The following is an 18,492-nucleotide window of genomic DNA, read 5'->3' as shown; positions in this document are numbered from 1 at the left end:
ACTTAGTGATCTTAAACAAGTCACAACCACTCTGTGCTTCTGCTCCCCCTATGCAAAATGAGTAGAATGAGATCCACCTTTATAGATGGCTCTGAAATCCTGGGAAGTATGGGCAGGTCCTCAGCTGGTATAAACTGGCATAATTCCCTTGAAGTCAATGGAGTTTTGCTGATACACATCAGCTGAAATCTGGACCATAAGGTGCCACATAAGTACATAGTATTTTCTTAAAAAATAATGGTTCTGAAACAAAGTACAAAACGGATAGACCCATTTATAGCTCTCACTGCAGTGAAAAGACATTAGTACAGAAAATCTACCTCTGATTGCAATTTACAGCACCAGTGTTTAGTTCTGCTCATCCAACTTCCACAAAGCATACACATGTCAGCACTCAGAAGTAGTTAGTTGTCTCAATTCATTAGCAAGAATGTCAAGGTTGAGTAATTCTGTCCCAGGCTAGAGTTATTGAGGCTGTAATAATGTTTTGGTACAAACCTGTCAAAAAACCTTTGAAGGTTCAGCTCGAGGATGAAGATTTAAAATGAAGGACATAATATAACTGTCAGGGTAGGGAGGTCAAAATTTGGTGTAAGTAACATTTTCTATCAGCTCTTATGCTGTGCTGCTAATGTGTGGAATTTACAACGTTAAAGAGGAGATAGATGGTACTGAACTTCATCGTCATCATGTTCCCATTACACCCCTGGTGTTAAGGGCAGCGACGAAGCTCCCCCACTCCTGTCTGTTTCTGGCAAGGCTTTCAATGGTTCCCCAGCTGTGCTTTCATAGCTCTTTGCTGTGCTGTTTTCGGACGGCCTCGTTTTCGCTTGCCTTCAGGGGTCCATCTTCTTGCTATTCTGGGGATGGAATCAGCTTGGGCAGGACTTTAATTTGGCTTAATATAATAGGACTGGAGCTTCAAATAGAACTTCAAAGCAAAGAAGTCTGACTGTTGCAATATGAGGAGGCAAGTAGGAGGCAAGGCTGGAGAGCCTGGGCCCAAATAAATCAATGGGAGATACATGGGGGTGTGAAGGCATAACTCCATTTTGGGATTGGACTGTACATCTGAGAGAATGCATTTGTAATGGATTAATTCCTGAACGGTTGAAATTCTGTATCACGTATTTATCTGTTTGTCTGGTAAAGTACCCATTTATCATCCAAGGGTAGAGGTCCCTGGACGGGTTTTCAATGATGCTGCTCACCACCAGCCCCTACTGGCTTCAATGGGAGCTGCAGGTGCTCAGCATTTTGATAATCAGCCTGCAATTGACCTAGCCAACAGAAGTGACGATTAAAACAAAACGAGCCAAATACTGAAGTCGTGATTCATGCACAACTCCCACTGACTGTTCAGCAAATTTGCCTGAATAAGGGATTGGATCCCAAATGATGGCCCCCAAATAATAACATGTGAAGATGAAAACCAATCCTAAAGGTTCCGATTATGATATTATTCTTATTATTTTACTCACAGCAACCAATTCTAGTCAAACCTTACCTAAACAATACAGCCCAAGTTAAACTGTGGTACAGACGGAAAGGCTGCTTTGCCTGTTGGATGTTCTCCTTGCTGCCTGTCAGTAATGTGGTTCGGAGATATCTGTGATCGCTGACCCATAGATTTGGCTTTCCCAATCGGACAGCTGTTGCACAAAGCCACGGTTTGGTCTCATGTTTGTTTTGCATTTCTGGATGTATTTCCAAGCCCTCTACAAATACAAGTAAAGACAGGGAGAAGACTCAGGAACTTGCTTACTTTGTATTGTCCAGGTTACAATTACACCCTCTACCCCGATATAACGTGACCCGATATAACACAAATTCTGATATAATGCGGTAAAGGAGTGCTCCCGGGGGGCGGGGCTGCGCACTCCGGCGGATCAAAGCAAGTTCGATATAACGTGGTTTCACCTATAACACAGTAAGATTTTTTGGCTCCCGAGGACAGCGTTATATTGGGGTAGAGGTGTACCTCTAAGTCTTAGAATGATTAATTATTTGCATTTTCATAGCATCTAGGAGCTTCACTCATGGCCCAGGACCCTATTGTGCCAAGTGCTGAACAAATACAGAACAGAAACAAACCAATCTGGTATCTGGACCAGTAGAGAAAGAAAAGGACACAGTGAATTACAAATATCAGAGGGGTAGCCGTGTTAGTCTGGATCTGTAAAAAGCAACAAAGAGTCCTGTGGCATCTTATAGACTAACAGATGTAGTGGAGCATAAGCTTTCGTGGGTGAATATTACAAGGTTTTTTTTAACCCCTGCCCTCCCCTCATAACTCCTTTATGGGTCAGGACCCCTACAATTACAACACGGTGAAATTTCAGTTTTAAATAGCTGAAATAATTACATTTATGATTTTTTAAATCCTATGATTGTGAAATTGATCAAAATGGACTGTGAATTTGGTAGGGCCCTATCTATAATGAACCAAACTGATATCCTGCAGTGTTCAGCTCAGGCCTCTTTCCTCATCCATGATGTACCTGCCATCATTCTGCAGCAAGACAATGCCAGAGCCCTACCTTGGGCTACTGGGTCTGATTGTAGTGTAAAATGCTAATGATCTTTTTCAATGGAAAAAGGAGAGAAGTAGCACCTACCTACAGCTGCACGACAGAGGGTCTCCTGTTCCTGGATTGGCACTATATGCTATTGCACAGTGGTGATCTATCCCAAAGTGCTAATTACAGCCATCTCGATTGCTTGTTAGTTTCAGGTAATTAGCTTGGATTGCTGTTACACAGCAGGGTTGTTATAGAAATGCACTGCACTCCTCTCTGGCTACACTACTGAAGTTACTGAGTAATGTCCCTCTCACCAGATAAAATCAGAATTTCTTATAGCAATCAGGAGCATAATTAGGATTGCTTAAGCTTAATGAGATGAAAGGTGAAATTGTATTGCATGGTTTCTTCCGGATCTCTGATACTGGAGACCAACAGCCTAAACCTCTAACCTGCTTATGATTAATTGCTAATCACACAAGTTATCGGTGGGTCTCCACACACACACTAATTACTCATATGAGTAAGGGTTTGGCAGGAGCATGTTTTACCAGTGCAATTTCTTTTAACATACTCATGTCTCCAGATCCCTGAAGCCTCACTAAAGCATTCCAAGACTTTTGTCCAAACTGGGTCAAAGACCTAATTGAAAGAGCAGCATGAGTATATTTCACTGCTGCAGTCCAGCAAGATTGTCTGTTTGAATCATCCCATAGGAGAGCTTCATGCAACAGGAATCTCAAGCATTCAACCTGTTTCACTGTGGGCAGCCTGTGGTGAGGGTGCTCCGGAGTAGATGTATTTCTGTTTAGACTTGACAAGATGTTAAAACAAAAACGTTGATCACAATAAAGGGAAAAGTCAGTTGTCAGCCTTGGACTTTTGCACTCTGGGTGCAATAAGTTAAGTATTTTAGTAGGGTTCCGCATGGGAGGGTTTGATAGTGATTGAACTGTTATCAGTCTGTGGGAGCAATCAGATCCCGTATTAGTAGGCTAGGTCCGTAGGTTCCAGTGCCTGTGCAAAGTATGCAGCGAGTCTCTATCATTCTGCTGGCAAACTCATTCCGCAGTTACTCTGATGTGCCTTGCAGGGTAAGAAGCCTCATTTTGTGTTGCAAATATTTACACACAAAAATGGGCCAGATCTGTGCTCAGCTTTAGGATTCAGTTTGGATTCAAATACATCTCTACCCCAATATAACGCGGCCCGATATAACACGAATTCAGATATAACACGGTAAAGCAGTGCTCCGGGGGGGCAGGGCTGTGCACTCTGGGGGATCAAAGCAAGTTCGATATAACGCGGTTTCACCTAGAATGTGGTAAGTTTTTTTGGCTCCCGAGGACAGCGTTATATCGAGGTAGAGGTGTATTCAATTTCCAGAAGAGGGGCTCCTTTTCCAAACACAACCAAGACTTTTAGCGGGCCTCACTTTAAAGGCATGGAGGAGATCAGATAGCACTGATACCCCAGTCTGCCCAGAGAAGGCAGAATGAGAGACAGACCCATCTTTTCAAAATGCTGGGACACCGAGTAAACTGACGAACATCCTGGAATTTGGGGATAAGCCACCAATCTAGTATACAGCTAGGTACTTCTCAGCCTTCACCCAATATTTTTCTGAAGACTTGTGGAGCTACGTAATGAGATGTGCTGGTCCGTTAAGGTTGAGGAGAGCACCCTTCATAGACTAAAAGAACAGGAGTACTTGTGGCACCTTAGAGACTAACAAATTTATTTGAGCATAAGCTTTCGTGGGCTACAGCCCACTTCTTCGGATGCATAGAATGGAACATATATTGAGGAGATATATATACACATACAGAGAGCATGAAAAGGTGGGAGTTGTCTTACCAACTCTGAGAGGCCAATTAAGTAAGAGGGAAAAAAAACTTTTGAAGTGATAAGAAGTGTGAGAGTACTTACATGGGGAGACAGATAGAGACACTTCTTATCAAACTGTCTGTACTGGGCTATCTTGATTATCACTTCAAAAATTTTTTTTCCTCTTACTTAATTGGCCTCTCAGAGTTGGTAAGACAACTCCCACCTGTTCATGCTCTCTGGGTGTGTATATATATCTCCTCAATATACGTTCCATTTTATGCATCTGAAGAAGTGGGCTGTAGCCCACGAAAGCTTATGCTCTAATAAATGTGTTAGTCTCTAAGGTGCCACAAGGACTCCTGTTCTTTTTGCGGATACAGACTAACACGGCTGCTACTCTGAAACCTCTTAGACAAGTGCAACCCTAGTCTGGGTTTCCCTAGAACAATATCTGTGGGTCAAGGGATGTGGTCTTGGGGAAGCAATCTGGGATTTTAAAGACACCCATGCTGCTGACCTCAGCTTTAGGGCACAAAGACAGCGTTCCACAAACAGGGTGGGCTGGACTTCCTATATCCCACAAGAGTAAGGGACAAAGCCAGGTCACGGTAGCTCCCAGACTCAGAAAGTCTCTCTCTCTCTGAGATCCAGGAGAGCAGAGTTGCTTAGATTTGTAATTCTTCCAGTCAGCCATGTTTGTAGCTTCTGGGCAGGTCTGTTGGCAAACAGGGGAGGGTAGATACAGATCACTCTCCAGCAGATACCGAGCTGCATTATCACAGGCCCAGGAATCAAACCCAAGTCTCCTCCTTGATGTTACAGATATGTCACACAATGTATTCAGGGAGTCTGAATTAAAGTACAGGTTATTTGCTCCTCATTACTCCAGCACCTCAGAAGAGTTCCGAAATTGAAATGTACAGGAGACCACGTCACTCTCTGCATAAAGCAGAAGAGTGGATGTACCTTTAAGGGATAATGGGATGAATGCATGAGGAAGGCCATTACCGCCGTGCTGCTCCGACTTAGACCCAGGGTAGAGAAAACCAGAACTGCTCCAAGAACCATCTGAGCATCTAACCAAAGAAAAGTGCATTACAAATGAGTGTCTTGAAAAATCAAAGCCAGAGAACTCTCCCCACTCCTCTTATTTTTTAAATGAATTTCTAATGCTGGTGAAAGGTGCCAGATAAATAGTCCCAGAGACACAAGCCCGCTTAAACCACTGAAAAGGTACAGCTGGGCAGTGTCAGGACACGTTTCTCTACATCACCCCAGAGGGGTCTGTCCTGGATGGATTGGGTTAAGAAGTTAGCTTTTGGACCTAAGTTAGCCTAAGTGTAGAGGAGTATGGAAAACTGAAGTTGCTAGGGTGAGAAATTAGAGTGTTATGGGAAAGTAAGAGTTAGCAAGGATCTGATTCAGGGTCATGTTACTGTTATGTTTTGATTATAACTAGTGTAAGCAAAGTTTTTAATGAGTGTTTTTGAGAAATGTGAATGTTTTATTAAAACGCTATCAATACTGACAGTGTAGGAAGGACATTGGTGCAGATGTTAATTTAAATAATATGTAAAATAAAGAACCAATAAGGATCCCACAGCTGAATAGGGGCCAGATCCCACTCTAGGGAGCACAGATGTGTGTGACTGGTGGGGGGGAGGGAGCTCAGAGGAGGAAGTTAAGAAGAAATTTGGGGAGTACAGGAGTGTCTCCTCACTGATCACATGGGAGGGTTTGCCCAGAACAGATTTGCTGGGTCGGCGTCTGTGCTCCCAGGCACCCAGCCCGTGGCTCAAGTTTTAAGAGGGAAATGTGTAACTGACCTCCCAGAAGGGAGCAGTCAGACAACTGACCTTTTGGGAACAGAGAGAGGCGTGACAGAGGGTACCCCAATACAGGTCCCACTTTTTCAAAATGCTGTTCCTAGTGTACTTGTGAAAACTAACTCTCTTTAAGACAGGATAAGAATCCTACTAACGATTTGGGTGTCAGTGAAAATGCTAATGACCCACCTGAGAAAGGGGAGGAGGAAGCAATCTCCCGGGCAGGTGAAATCCACCCAGAAACTAAGCAAAAGCTGCTAAGAGAAGGGGGTGGGGAAAGTTCCAATATTTGGTGTGAAAATTACAAAGAAGCCCTAGAAGGGAGGGTGGATTTTTTGCATGGGCACAGCCCTGGAGATGTAATGCAGCTCCACAGGGGGCCGACCAGTTAACAGCAGTAATAGCTGGCACAGCAGAAAAAGCATAACAAACCTAGACTGCTTGTGTGGAAGGGGAAACTGAGGCACGCTGTCTCATGGCATTGGTGGCTAAATGCCAAGACACCTACACTCCAAAGATATTGAGATCTGCATTGTGTTAACAATGCTACACACAAAAATGTTTTCAGGCATCCTGGGAAAAGAAACAGAGAACTTTGCTAAAACTCCTGTGGATGACACGCCAATGTTTGTTAAAACTTGGGAGTTGTATAACCAAGACCTAAGGAGGACATCAGGCACACTGCCTTCGCATTAGTCAGTGACTAACCCTCTGGCAGTAATCGAAGGGGGCAGGTGTGACACTTTGCCCCATATTCTTCATAGAGATATGGTTATGGTATGATTATGGCATAACTAAGATGCATTTTATGCAAGATAGGTCAGGTGAGGTATCATTGAAAAGGTTATGATTCACTGAATATGATTATCTTATTTGTATGCATGTATCATTTTTGTATCTAAAGTTAGGAATATTGTCTATGCATTTATTACAAATGTGTTTACACCTGAGGAACCCCCACTAGGCAGAATGCAATCAATCTAGATTGCTGGCTGGAAAGGGCCATTAAGGAGAACAATAGGTCTTGGAAAATGCTAATCTCTCACCAGGGAGCAATCCTGAGAAGCCTTCCTGAAGACCTTACAGACAGCCTCTGTCTCATGGCTGTTGTGGCCCTACAGAGACATGTGACCAAGTCACCTGGTACTGGACTCCATGATAATACAAGTGTTTTTCCATTGGGGGGGTCTGGGAATCAAACTGGGAGACAAAGGATTCCCACCAGGGGTGAAAGTAAAGCGGTACGGGCCGGTACGGCATACCATTACAAAGTGGCCATCGGTACCAGCCCCTACCACCTTACTTTAAAACACTGCCATGGGAGCACGCGGAGCTGGTTGCCGTACCACTAAGTTTTCAATTTTACTTTCACCCCTGGTTCCTGCCATATGTAAAACCTATTCAAGGTAGGGGAGTGACATCATCATGGTTCCTTCATTACTGACTCCCTGCCCAAGAAAGAAGACTGCTGAAAACACCTGAGAAACAAAAGACTGAACTTGGGGGAAGGGCGGAGCCCAGGCTAGAGGGTTTACTAGCCTGTGAAAGGAATATCTGGAGTATTAAGCTGCTAGCAAGTGCAGCTTGCCTTCAAGAATCTCTGCAATCCGCCTAAAACAACATTCAGAGTGAGAATTTTCTACTTATAACCGATTAATTAAGCTTAGACTGTGTTTTTTGTTTTATTTGCTAGGTAATCTGCTTTGATCTATTTGCTATCCCTTATAATCACTTAAAATCTATCTTTTGTAGTTAATAAATTTGTTTTTATTTTGTCTAAAACCAGTGTGTGGTTTTCACATCATAACTTGGGGGCAGAAAGCGGTGTATAGGCCTCTCCACTTTGAGGGAGGGCACGAATTTCATGAGCTTACGCTATACAGTTCTCTGTGCAGCGCAAGATGGTATAATTTGGGGTTTACCCTCTAAAGGGGGGTGCGTGCCTTAGGAACTGGGAGGTGCCTAAGCTTTGCCTTCCCATGCAGGGGCTGGTTAAAGAACCTGTGTGTGTAGTGCTGAGTGTGTCCCTACCTATGTGTATGCTGGTGAATTAGCAAGCTTGGAGAGCTTAGCAACTTGTCACAGCATTACAGGGTGAAAAGGGAGTCCAGGCTGGTGGATCAGGAGGGCTCAGTGGTACTCCAGTTCCAGGCGGCATCCCAAGAGGGGGGAACCCATCACACCAGTAAATGGACTGAACAACTCCAGTTGGGACCATGCTTCTAGGTGTTAAAAGACTACGAACCTCCACACTCAAAAGAACAGTGTGCACACTTGATAGTTATAGATCAGAATCCACTCACCTATGAAGTGACAAATGGTGGGGAAAAAGGAAAAAAGATCTGCATCGGGAGAATCTGCCACAGAAACATGAAGAAGTGTTTTGCTTTCATCTGTGAAACTGGAAAGGGAGCACACAGGAGAGATGTTAAACAGGCCAATAAAGTAGTTCTGCCAAATTCTACTTGCCTGGGGCAAATCAGCCATATTTTATTTGACGTTACATAAGTAATAACTTTTCATTGTCATCATCATAGTAAGGAACAGTGAGTAAGACACTGAGGCTGCATTAGGTGCATAACCAATAGTTCCATTATCAGTCAGCCAACCTAAACTGTGTTAGTATTTATGTATTAACATGACCCTATAGTATGTTCTACCTGGGAGCTTGATGAAGGCAGATAGCTGAAAAAAACTGTTCTTTCATGTCATACATGTTTTGGGAGTTTCCTAAATATATAATTAATGTACACAGACGCTGTGTTCATGTGGTTTCTTATTAAGGTGTCATCCACCTTACAACATATCTCATCTCACTGAGAAACGGCTGCAAAACAACAAAGAGGAATTTTTAAGCTATGCAGATGCATTTCATGTAATGAACAGTGACTTAGAGCTGAGAGGAAGCCCAGTTCTCTGAGATTTTTGAGGGTTCTCTTTGGAGCCAGATACACAAGAAATGCTTGGCTATTGGTAAAACTGGCTGCACAAATGTAGCCAGGCAGAAAGCTATATTCGTCCTCACTCGTCACATCCTTGCAAAATGTCTCTGGGTTTTTGGCTGTATCGAGCTGTAGTTCTAATATAGCTCGCCCACTGACTCGAGTGGCTAGTCAAATAGCTTCAGTCAGTGACAAATACAGAAAAAGAAGTAAGAGAAATCACACAAAAGGTAAATGAATTGCATTTGAAAGCATGTTGGTTTGTACATTTTCCTCTTAAATGTAGCATTAGGTTCATTGTGAAGATTGGCGTTGAACTCTTAGGCCCAGATTCTTACAGGTATTTAGATGCCTAATTTCCATTGATTTCAATGGGAGGTAAGCACCTCGGTACCTCTGAGGATCTGAGTCCCAGTGATAACGATCCCATTCTTGCTCTACATAGTCTCACTTCTTCTGAGTTACGGTAGGCTGAGGCAGTAACAAGTCATTGTTTTGCAACCTCTAAAGTAGAGAAGTCAGAAGAACAAGCTTTAAATAGCTTTAAGTTTATCCCATACTTCTAATCACCATCCTACTCTGACTGAATGAGTATCTCACAAGGTTCCCGGAAGGTCCACAAACATGCAGCTTCTGCTATTGGGCTCCCGTGCTGTAGTGCATCACTTGGCAGCTTTTCACACACACAACCATCGATGCAAATCCAACTGGATTGATTGACTTACAGTGTTGCAATCTCCTCTGAGATGTTGACTTGTGCTTTGATTTTCAGATCCTTCTGAATCTGTGGGTCACAGGCCTGCCTGCAATTTCCCATATATAACTGAGCCGGCAATATCTCTACAGGGTAGGGCTGAAAAGCATCCAGTTCCTACACAAGAGAAACAAAAGGATTAATACAGTTGAAAGAACTGTCTATTTGCCTTCATATATCTATTTCTAGATCTATTTGCCTTCATCTTAGCTTGGAAAGTTCTTAAACCTGAATCTTGAGAAGAATGGAACCAGTGCTCAGTCAACGTCCTACACCTACATTCAAACAGAAATGGGGTACATTCACTTAGTCGGACAGATATTCTGAAGAACAGACGTTATCACTAGACTCAGCCAATGAAATGAACATGGTCACTGCCAATGTGGCCCTGCTGGAATAAAAAAAAAAGAATAAGAGATAGACTATGTCCTTTGTAATGCAGGGAAGGACACTAGTACCTCAGATTAATTAGAGTTTGCTAATTACTTGGTCCAAGGCCAAATGAAACCACTTGTCAACCCGGATTGGCAGGTGTAGTGTGACTGCATAACACAACTTCAACTCATCGCTCCTCCCAGAGCAGGAAAAATTCTGAGCGTAGCTTAGCACAGCCTACTGTTTGGGCAGCATGAAGGCTAAGGACAAAATTCTGTAGCCGTGCCAAGGGTGGAAGGGAAAATAGTTGAGTAGTGACTATGCACCAGTGTTCACCACTGAAATGCAGCCCTCATTAGGGTGAAACACAATTGCTGTTTGACAGCACAAAGCAGCACTGAACAATGGTTTAGAGAAGGAAGTATAGGAGAATGCCGTATCCAACTGTAACTGCAGGGAGAATTGAGGTAGATGGCGTGTCAGACATCATAAAGAAGCAAAAAAGGTCACCAAACAATTTATTTTCTCCTTTGCAGATCACTCGTAAGCCACTTTATTAAGCCAGCATAACTGGAGCACTCAGGCCAGCAATTTATTACACAGCTTATGTGAAACAGAAGGAATAACAGAAAGCAAAGACATATTGCAGAGACGCATCACTACCTTTTTTTTTTTAAGCCTTGTCCTAGATGTTAAAGTGGGATGCTTATCTCTCACAGTCTAAGCAGGCTCCAGTCAGGTTAATGTTTGGGTAAGAGACCAGAACAGGATGCTGTTGGAAATAATGTAAGTGACTCAATAGGTGGCACTTTTCTCCCTGAGTCAATACTTGAAAAAATGTATCAGTTTGCTTTGTGATCCTTTGGGATGAAAGCCATTGCATGTAAGAAGTTATTAAAGACATATCTTAAAAAAACAGTCACAATTTCTGCCCAAACATGTTTACCTGCTATTGTTATAACACCTCAGATTACTATAACTGAAAGATTTGTTTAATCTAACAGCACTTTACTCCAGGGCAAGGGTATTACTTGAAATGATTTTTGACTCCTTTTTAAAAATTGACTGGACATCAGATTGACAGTGTCCCTTTAACTATTACTAGGGAATTCACTGGAATTAGTTGAACGTACATAGAAAAATTCTATTTATAGCTGAAGTCCTGGCCCGTCTCTCCAATAATCTCACCTGAGGCATCCAGAATATCTTCTGAGTCCTCAAGAAATGGTAGCACGCAGTGAAGCGCTCATACCCTCCTTTCAGGATGCGGACTGGGTGGCGGGTGAACTGCTCTAAGACTCTGGCACACTGGATGGCAGCCCCTACCTCAGCATCTAAAGACATGGAAAAGCTATTACACATGGTTACTGCAGGGAATCGGATGGAGAGAGGGTTATTTCCAACAGGCCCTGAGTACTTGGGGTGAAATCGTAACCCTAGACATCAGTAACTAAACTCCCTTTGGCTTCAGTGGGGCCAGGATTTCACCCCGATGTCTGAAGGACCTTGAGAGAGCAGGATTAAAAGCTACAATCACTCTCCAGCCACTGCTGCTGCAAGGAAGCCACCGGGGATGTTTCTGACATTCCCTACGAACCTCTTGTCTGGAGAGCTCCCTTTTTTCTATTGTCATATTTTTTTTTCTTCCTCTTGTTCCTGTCATATCAAAGACAAGGTATGTGTTTGTTCACTTCTTAGGCCTGGTCTACACTAGGAAATTTGTTCGGGATAACGACATCGCTCAGGGGTGTGAAAAATCACACTGTGCTGCTGTATGCGTAGACAAGCCTTTAGTTAGGTCTTATGGACAATTTTATCAAATCTGCAAATAGCTGGATTTTAAGAATTCACAAAGCTATTTTTAACAAACTAGCAGTTAAAATTTCAACTTTCTTAGCTTTGTCAGTTTCAAACTAACGCCTGAAACAAGGTGAAATGTGCTGAAAGTGGATCATGTCCTCTTAAAAACATCTGTGTTTGCAAAATACTTCTATGCTAACTAGAACTGTTATAAGAAGAACAGGAGTATTTGTGGCACCTTAGAGACTAACAAATTTATGCTCTAATAAATTTGTTAGTCTCTAAGGTGCCACAAATACTCCTGTTCTTCTTTTTGCGGATACAGACTAACACGGCTGCTACTCTAGAACTGTTATAGTCACTTTGAAACACCAGATAATGGGGGGCAGGGGAGATCTAGAAGCAAGGACTGTGATTCTGCAATGAGCTGCAAGGTCACTACAAGTTCAGGGTCTAAAAGGTAATCTGCCGTTTGGGAAAAATAATTTCAATGTTTCCTGGTATCTTTAAATTAACTCAACAGATGCACAAAGCTATCAGTGCCATGATCTGCGTTTTATTCTCTGGGTTTCCAGACCTAAGCATTTACCACAGAACTTCATCTAATTACTACTCTCATTAAAGATAAGTCCTATTTTTCTTACTATGATAATGCAAATTCTTCTTTTTTTTTATCCTGAGCTTACTAATAAAAAGAAAGAACTCACTTTGTGAACACGAAGAACTGGATTCATCTCCTGCGATCTCTGAGGCAGCTTTAGTCCCTAAAAAGCAATAAATAAACACACTAAACCCTTGTTGAACTGGGAAAAATAGCCTCTTTTCCACTTAAATGATTTTGAAAGCGAAGGGTTCACATATTGAAAGATGAGCCAGTCTAGACCCAGGGACCTTGAAAGAAAATCTGGATTTATAAAGCCTAGAATAGAACATGTGAAATATTATGACAGACAGAGGCTTATTGATGGTGTAATGTTACCAAAATCAAGGCTGTGCACTTAAGTATTCTTGTCAAGTTATTTGAAAGAGAAATAAACATACCTTTTTCATCCTCCTTCTTCTCTTCGTAATCATCATAATAGATATCATCCAAAGAGCTGGTTTTGCCATCATACACGACACAATATTTGACACACTCCAGCTCAACTGAGTCAGGTACCAGATAATCCCCCATAGGATTCTAGCAAAACCACAAAAGAATCTTATTACGAGGGGGACTGCGTTTTTCCTCATGGAACTATCCCTAGCAATTTCTTCCAAATTATCATTATACCTTATTTTGAAGAAAGTGGGCGGAATTCAGAAGTGATGTAAGTTACATGTCAGCAAGTGGGTCTGGGTCTAAGTCTATGGGAGCGCTAGGGTGGTGTGTAACTTATACGCTGAGGAACTGCAAGAAGATGTAAGTTACACCAACTCATTCCTGATTCACTGTTGCCTCTCACCCTAAGCAATCACTTACCCCAGTGTAAAGTTGGTATAACTACTTCAGAATGGTAGTGATTTACCTCTACATTGCACAGGTGTAAATGCAAAGCAGTGGACAGTGTGGCCTCCTCCGAGTCACCCCTTTGTTTCATCCTGTCTTTTGAGCATCAGCTTTCTTCCCCAGATCTCTGAATGTGTTTTTCCCTAAGTTCGCAGCCTCCAGCCCTGCAGTATTTATTTATCATTGCAATGGTCACCACGGAACTATTTTAGACCAGCTCCTATTTTCTTGAAATCGTCACTTGTACTTTCTATTGAATGCAGTGATGTTTACCAGTGAAGGCACTTAAGGCTGAGATTTGCAAAGCCACCTAAGGGAGTTAGAAGAACAGTTCCTATTAATGGGACTTGTGTATCTAACTCCTTTAGGTGAATCCCAGAAGTTAGAGATGGAAAAGACCTAGGAGGTCATTTTGTTGGCCTACCTTCCAATACAGTAGATTTTTGAATGCTTTGTCCTCTCTAATGTTAGACATCTCAAGCGATGAGGGTTTCACCTCAGCCCTTTGTGAGACAACTCTGCAATAGCTCTTATTGCTGGAATATTCTTCCTGATATTCAACTTCAATGTCTCCCTTCTTTAGGCTACTGTAATCTCACTTCCCCTCTTTTCTACCCCAATCTGCATCACCTCTTGTGGGATAAATCAAACATTCCAGAATCAGGCAGGAGAGAGACTGGAGCAGGTGATATGCTCATTAGGGCACCCCTCCCCCCCCAGCCAGAACAGAAGGTCATGGACAGCACACATGAATGATAAACCCACTTGAAACCACAACTTACCTGTTTAACCCTTCTTGCTGTAATCACATGGCTTTCATTGTACTCACGCTTTGTACGGGCATCTGAAAATAACAATGAAGATTGTGTGAATGGTTTACATAGTGCCTTCAAGGCAGAATCCAGCTCCTTATGAAGCCAATGGGAGTTTAGACTGCAAAGAGCTCTACAAATCTTACAACTAGATACCCACCACCGAAATACAGATTGTATAAAGTTCTTCATGGGATTCCATGTTTATTGTGCCTATTGACTTTCAGATTAAATGTCTCAGTTTGCAAGCAAAACAATGTTTTTTCAAGATGTCCGCCTTATGAATTTAACCTGGGATCTGAAAATCAAGCTGCATTATTTCCGTCTCACTACCACTAATCAAGATTCTGCAGGACCAAAGTCTGCAGTCATGGCACAGAGATTGCATAAATGTAATACAGGGCAGAATTTGATGCTGCAACTGGAATTTAGCAAACAATTCTATTGATGATGCAAAAGTCAGACTAGAATCCAGCTATTTCTCTCATAACTCTATTCTTCTGCTGTGCTAACCCAAATAATAGTTACAATTTATTTTAGAGACTAACAAATTTATTAGAGCATAAGCTTTCGTGGACTACAGCCCACTTCTTCGGAAGCGAAAGCTTATGCTCTAATAAATTTGTTAGTCTCTAAGGTGCCACAAGTACTCCTGTTCTTTTTGCGGATACAGACTAACACGGCTGCTACTCTGAAACAATTTATTTTGTCATTACATTAAATAGATATGATGGAATGCACCCAGAGAGCAAGTGTGTGGAGTACATAGGTGCCATTTTTACATCACCACTTTTATAATATGGCAACATTAAAACAATGTCTATGAAAAATTCCTAAATGCATTAGGAGTTCCTATTATAAAATAATATAATAACTCTCATTAACATTTATATAGCACTTCATATGTTCAAAGCACCGAACAAACATTAACTAATTATTCCTCCCAACAACTCTGTGAGGATGGCACTATTAGCTGGTGAAATCCATCACAGGTGTAATTGAATGGATTTACGCCAGGGCTGAATCTGGCCCATTATCTCCATTTGACTGAGGGGAAACTGAGACACTGATGGCCAATTCAGAGGTGATATAAATGATGCCACAAGTACTCCTGTTCTTCTTTTTGTGGATACAGACTAACACGGCTGCTACTCTGAAACCTGATAAATGATGTTATAAGTTGCACCGAGATAAGGTGACTTAAGGGTGTTTAACATGGTGTAATTTTCATGCTGAGGGGGGTGGGACTGGAGAGTGGTGTGTCAGATAAAGCAAATAATAGAAATTGGTAACAAAGCAGGAGGTGTCTGCTTTATCTTAAGCCTTCCTATGTTTTCCTGTTAGTTGCTTTTCCTGTTATACCCCTTTCTTCCACCCCCACAGCAAGTACGTTACACCTGCTTAAAGGCATGCAATTAACACTTTCATTTACACCATTTCTAAATTTAGTCCAGAGAGATTAAGTGGACAGCAACAGAGCAAGCAGTGGAACTCAGCCATTTCCTGGGTTCCAGTCACATGCTCAGTCCTCAAGACCATTCTGCCTCTTCTAAGGCTATGTCTGCACTGCAAATAAAGGTGTATTCATTACATTAAAACACCTATTCTGTGAAAGCCACCTCAGTGTGAAATCCTAGTGGACACAAGTCAACTCCTGTGTCTTGTCTCACCTCGGCTTTCACATCGAGATGCTTATCTCCAAATAGTTATCTCGACGTAAAACACATCTTTATTTGCGGTGAAGACACAGCCTAAGAGAAATAGGTCTTCCAAATTTTAATCAAAGATGCAGTAAAATACTAACTGCTATACATAAAATCACAGTGACCCACAAAGATCTCTTCAGAGTAGCAGCCGTGTTAGTCTGTATCTGCAAAAAGAACAGGAGTACTTGTGGCATCTTAGAGACTAATGAATTTATTTGAGTATAAGCTTTCGTGGGCTACAGCCCACTTCATCGGATGCATGCAGTGGAAAATATAGTAGGAAGATATAGATATATATACACACACAGAGAGAACATGAAACAATGGGTGTTACCATACACACTATAAGGAGAGTGATCAGTTAAGGTGAGCTATTATCAGCAGGAGAGAAAAAGAACTGTTTGTAGTGGTAATGAAAATGGTCCATTTCCAGCAATTGACAAGAAGATGTGAGGAACTGTGGAGGGGAAATTTCCTCATGCTTATTTTTTCCCCCCTACAGTTCCTCACATCTTCTTGTCAATTGCTGGAAATGGGCTATTTTCATTATCACTACAAACAGTCCTTTTTTCTCTCCTGCTGATAATTGCCCACCTTAACTGATCACTCTCCTTATAGTGTGTATGGTAGCACCCATTGTTTCATGTTCTCTGTGTATATATATCTATATCTTCCTACTGTATTTTCCACTGCATGCATCCGAAGAAGTGGGCTGTAGCCCACGAAAGCTTATACTCAAATAAATTTGTTAGTCTCTAAGGTGCCACAAGTACTCCTGTTCTTTTTACAAAGATCTTTGGGCACCATACAATCACATGCATGCTAATGGTTTAAGCAGGACTAAAGGACCTATCCCTGTTGCCCTGAACCTTGTACAGACATGTACACAAGTGCAAAGGGCCTGATTCAACTCCCATTACTGTTAATAGGCATCTTTTCACTGACTTTTATGGCAGTTGGGTCACTCCCAAAGCACATACAAAGTTTTCCAACAATCTAGCCCCAATAATTAAACAAAAGAATGACTTATATGACAAATTGCACAATAAAAATACATATCAACACTCTCATTAGCTTACCCAGTAAACAGAGATAGTTAGGCTCAGTTAACCTGGAGAGCTTCGTGGACTGGTTCAAGATGTTGTAAAGCTCTGTGGGCTCACAGAGAACCAACCCTGCCATTTTACTGAATGGAAATAATAATTAAAGTAAATACATTCTTAAAAGGTGAGTTCTTGCAAAGTAACCAAGCTAACGTGAAGAATTTACTTTTTATCCGTTCCAGCTCATCTGTGAATGAAAACAATCGCTTTGAGCCCAAGCTTGAGTCCTTAAATCCTTGCCTTCATAAGGGATATTTGCTCCATGAGAACTGCAAGATCAGGCTTTTTAAAACATAGAGGTCAGAATTCAATCTAAAAAAATCTAATTTAAATAGTGAAATAGAAAAATGGAATATGATGTACAGAGCATCCACACCTGTGCACATCACTCAGATATGAAATGAACACGGAGAGATCCTATTGCCTAAAATCAGGACTTACATTTCTTAAAATTGTTTTCTTGGAGTAAAAAATCCATGTTCAGCATTTCTATATTTAGGAACTGATCTTGAGTGGTGCTGAGACTGACTCCACTGGCAGAGGTAGGAGCGCAGCATTTCACAGGATTGGGGCCAGGGCCATTAACAATTTATTTCTCAGTAACTTAGAAACGTGTTCCCCAAGTATCAGTGTTGTTAGGAAACAGAATAGATAGACACCACTCCTGCAGGCAATGGGAGACTGAAAAGCCTGAGATCTTCCTCTGACCAGATCAAATCTTCCCCGCCCTCCAACCCCTTGGAGTTTCTCTCTATATTTTGTAAACAAAAAAAAATTACATCACATTTCAATAAATACAAAATAAAGCAATATGCCCACAGCGGTAAGTGATCCAGACAAAGGCTGGGGCTCCAGAACTCCACATTAAACGTCACCTTTGCAGCTTGCACAGGTTCTCCCACTCCGTTCAATGCCACTTCCGTGGAGTTTGTAGCCGTAGTACCCAGGGTGTCTGTTGCTATGGCATCAGTTGCCATGGCACCTATCACACCTGTGGCATCTGTTGCCATGGCACCCATGGAGATTTATTACCATGACACCTGTGGCATCTGTTGCCATGGCACCTATGACCTTTGTTGCCATGGCACCCATGGAGGTCTGTTGCCATGACACCCGTGGCACCTGCAGCTGTGCCCCCTGTGGTACCCATTATGACTGTCAAGATCGCGCTAGCTCAGGGAGGGGCCTTCAAAGCCCTGGGCCCGGTCCCATTCCCATCTCACCTCCTGGTTGCTACGCAGCGACGCTCGGCCGTAACCAAGGCTGACGTCACTTGGGACCACCCCTCGCCCAGCTCTCGCGATCCTGTGGTGGGCGCAGCCTCGGCCCGGGC

The 18,492-nt window shown here is 42.3% G+C and overlaps 1 protein-coding gene across 5 annotated transcripts; it reads right to left on the bottom strand.

Annotated features, from left to right (window-relative positions):
- Positions 1-254: 254 nt before the first annotated feature.
- On the bottom strand, positions 255-18,451 carry STYXL1 (serine/threonine/tyrosine interacting like 1). 5 transcript variants are annotated; one of them, XM_054008419.1, is made up of 10 exons: positions 18,383-18,451; positions 17,136-17,242; positions 14,321-14,382; positions 13,091-13,229; positions 12,757-12,813; positions 11,438-11,583; positions 9,846-9,991; positions 8,482-8,579; positions 1,508-1,718; positions 255-860 (listed from the first exon to the last, which is right to left on the bottom strand). In XM_054008419.1, exons 2-10 carry the CDS (start codon positions 17,236-17,238, stop codon positions 764-766), a joined length of 1,059 nt encoding a protein of 352 aa, XP_053864394.1. In that variant the 5' UTR covers positions 17,239-17,242; positions 18,383-18,451; the 3' UTR covers positions 255-763. The 5 variants fall into 5 exon arrangements, with proteins under 5 accessions (XP_053864394.1, XP_053864395.1, XP_053864396.1 ...); XM_054008420.1 differs by lacking the exon at positions 18,383-18,451 and adding an exon at positions 18,035-18,086; XM_054008421.1 differs by lacking the exon at positions 255-860 and adding an exon at positions 5,319-5,428 and having other exon boundaries at positions 1,452-1,718.
- Positions 18,452-18,492: the final 41 nt, after the last annotated feature.

The sequence above is a fragment of the Malaclemys terrapin genome, chromosome 18 (genome assembly GCF_027887155.1).
Source record: "Malaclemys terrapin pileata isolate rMalTer1 chromosome 18, rMalTer1.hap1, whole genome shotgun sequence".
NCBI classification, from domain to species: domain Eukaryota; kingdom Metazoa; phylum Chordata; order Testudines; family Emydidae; genus Malaclemys; species Malaclemys terrapin.
The sequence above is the reverse complement of the archived record's forward strand: the minus strand, read 5'-3'. Positions and strand labels throughout refer to the sequence as shown.